At 34.1% G+C, this 3,534-nt stretch overlaps 1 protein-coding gene across 1 annotated transcript; it reads right to left on the reverse strand.

The window, feature by feature from the left end:
* Window positions 1-1,800: 1,800 nt before the first annotated feature.
* HELRODRAFT_174329 (hypothetical protein) lies at window positions 1,801-3,153 on the reverse strand (the record flags this gene model as incomplete). Its single annotated transcript, XM_009020853.1, has 5 exons — window positions 1,801-1,956; window positions 2,038-2,095; window positions 2,427-2,564; window positions 2,681-2,757; window positions 2,812-3,153. 5 exons carry the CDS (start codon window positions 3,151-3,153, stop codon window positions 1,801-1,803), a joined length of 771 nt encoding a protein of 256 aa, XP_009019101.1.
* Window positions 3,154-3,534: the final 381 nt, after the last annotated feature.

The following is a 3,534-nucleotide window of genomic DNA, read 5'->3' on the forward strand; positions in this document are numbered from 1 at the left end:
TTTTTGTAAAATTGTTATTCTGTATGTGTGTGATATGTGAGAACTCAGTTGAGCTAAATCTTTAGAAGTCTTTAGAGGAGAAATCCCAGTCGACAAATTTTTTGGCCCTTGACAACCTCCTTATATTCTCGAGGGACCAGGCTACGTTTGTTGATCACTCGACCGCTTCACGAAAACTGTTTATTTTTCAGCAGTGTTGGTCTGCTATTTATACCAAAATTCAGTTTTATAGGCTTAGTAATTCGAAAGACACTTTTTTTTATTTTTGTTCAGCCACAACCAATACGAAGCTTGCTCAGCACTACTAGAAACTTTCTTCAGTCATGCTGTGTATTACCTGCCTGACAGTCCTGACCCTATGAAAAGTGTATGCCAGACTTCCTCTTGCACCAAACTCAACAGCGAAAACCTGGATTTGTATACTTTCTTGTTTAAATCTTGAATCAGCTTTTCATACTTTGCAGTTTTTAAATCGTGGCTACTGAGCATTTTATCTTAGTACGACACAGTTTAATAACGATAACTGAATTCGTCCAAGAGTGTGGAATCAAATTTCTAAAAATGGTTTTTGTTGTGAAAACAATTGTAAACTTTAACAAAAAATTAAAATTGAATTACAATGACCAACCTTAAATTAATATAGATTTAGAGATTTTTTTAAATTTTATTTGCGCTTTGTGTAATATCTATCTAGTGTTTTTCTGGATAGATACCAAACATTGTTAGTGATAAATAAATTTCTGAAACATCGTACTAACAACTAACACTTGTTTTGCTAACATAGTTGAGTTTGTTAATCTACTAACAACTAACATCTAACATGCCTCTCATAGATCATTTAGGGAAAATTTTGTTATTAGTTGCTGAATGTTTTTGTGTGAATTTAAAACATTTCTGTTTATGTGGCCATACTAAATGAATTTTACATAAATTCTATAAGAGTTATCCTGCTTTCTTTTAATTTTCAATTTTTAGAACAAAGTAAATTTTCGTTTCATTTCGTATGTATGTACGAGCCCATGAATAAAAACTATAGCCAGAAAACTATCATTTGTTTCTCTCGCACGACGTATAATACACCTGTTACACGTAATACACTATAATGTGTATGTATGTACGTTAAAACCAAACGTGATGAATGACACTGAAACAGTCAAACATCAAGTAACAAATGGGTTAACATATTGATCTGTTGTTAGCTGCACACGTCGGCATTCAGTTGAATATTCGCCATCACACAAACATGCAGGAATCGCCGCAACAAACACAAAATGTGACTCCTTGCAAAAAACAGTCTTCTGCTGTCACATGATCTAACACTAATTAACTTGTATGTATTTATGTATGTATGAACCCGTTTTGATCAACTAGTCAAGGTTAAGAAAGCAATCATTTCTGAGTTAAATTTTTTTCTATGACCCTGGTCTCGCACAGACATGTACCCAGCAGCTCCATCCAGAATGGAAAAAAAATTAAAGTTTTGTATTAAAAGTGACAAGGTTTTTTTTTAAATAATTACTTTCATTAAGGTCACCTGTTAAATCTAATATTTTTTCTATCAATTCTTTAATGAATGATGATGTTTCATTATCTGTTGGTTCGAAAGTTTCAATGCAAATAAATTAAAATAATTTGCTTATATTATTTAATGAAGCGTATTTTTCGTTTTTAAAATCAGACGCTTCCGCTGAAATATAACCAATATAACGGTGTGCGGTAAAGTAACGTCCCAAGCCAAAGACCGTCCCTGCGCCCATGGGGTGATAGTGTAAACATCCGGCCTAAAAGTTCCTTCCTCTATCAAACCCATAGGTTATTTATAACCGGAATACTAGCTTTTTGGAAACATCGAACTAGGTATTCATTGATAGCTGTATGTCTGGCCTGTCTTCCGGGGCCTAGGCGGCAAGAAAGGCTTTGGTACCCGAGTTGATCAACCCTTGCCCCGCATGCGCACTTGTATTCGGTAATGATTTGGGCTCGAGTCATAGACCAGAATACTATGACATCATTTGGCTAGTTTTCTTCATTCATCACCTTATCAAAATCTGCTCCAAGGAACAAGATTCTGAATGCAGCGCTGGTTTTTGCGACACTGGTTTGAAAGTTGATATTATTATTATTTGAACTTTTTTATTGAAAACAGATTTGATTAAAGAGATACAAGGTAAAGCATTTACGTTAATAGATTTGAGATGATTGATAACGTCTTCAGAAGTACATTGATCTAATTTACCTACATAGACCATTTTCTTACGCGTCTCAATCTTCATTGGCCTTAATGTTGATGAATAGTTGTTTTTTTTTACCAATCACTTTTTTAGTCTTATCAATTTTTTGTTTGCGTTGTACAAATAGAGGAACTTCTGATTTAATCACAACTGGCGGTAAGGTTCTGGGTTTTATTTTTACCGCGTTGAACTAACGTGAAGTTATCGTCAGTCTGATTGTCATCATTTTGTGCATCATTAGTGTCTCTATCTGCCCACGGTAATTTGATATTAAACGTAAGTGTTTTTATTGCTTTACTATTCGAATTAATATTTTTGTTGATACGACGTACACTGTTTGAAATCGCGTTATTTGAAGATTGAGTTAAATTTGCATCAACTTTAATACTTTCTGCTGCAGCAACTGGTCTTTTAAAATTCAAAGCTAGAAAATTTAATCTCTCGTTCACCTGGAGTATTTGCTTATTGAAGGAGTCCACCTGTAATAATTGTTTTTGCAAGACTCAAGTGTATTGGGCATGCACACCTGTTGTTTCATTATCATTTTGCTTATTTCATTACGTAAATTTTCAAAATTCACTTTAATGACATTTTCCAATCTGTGCACCCTTGTTAAATCCTTGCTGACAAAAACCGGAAACTTTTCTAGAAAATTATTTGATTCAAGACACTTAAGAGCGGCAAGGCAATCCAACAATTTGTTTTTTTCAGTTGTCCCATGCAAAATTAATTTATCATTTTTATTTTCAATTTCGCTTTTATACAATTCTACTACACTTTTCAAACATTCTAAGCTACAAACAAATTCTTTCCGAGAATAAAATTCAGAAACGTTGTAAACGAAAGCATCATTATCTAATAAACCAAGATTATTGGTTAAAAAATACAATAATTCATTAACGACAATTGCCTTAGACGCCATTTTCGAGTATCGAGTATGTATCTATATATGTATGTATGTATGTAATTCGGCCATTGTTTGTTATCATCGTTAGCCAGTGCTGCGTCCAACAAACGGCAAAATGATTTTTTGATTTTTTTCGTCGCCCAATTTGGCAACATCCAGCTTTATAGTCCTAGCAGCCCTGTGCGTTTTTTGGCAGGTTTCGCTGACAGTAGAACTATTATTTTGATCAGCCTGTGATCTGACCAGAGAGTTGAGTTGTAGTGCCTATTGCTTTGGTGAGACACACACACACACACACACACACACATACACATACATGCATGCATGCAACACTTAGAAAATGTAATTTTGTAGTTGAAATGTCACATCTTATAATTCTCACAAACAGCGGTCGAA

This window comes from Helobdella robusta (assembly GCF_000326865.2).
Source record: "Helobdella robusta unplaced genomic scaffold HELROscaffold_29, whole genome shotgun sequence".
Taxonomy (NCBI): Eukaryota; Metazoa; Annelida; class Clitellata; order Rhynchobdellida; family Glossiphoniidae; genus Helobdella; species Helobdella robusta.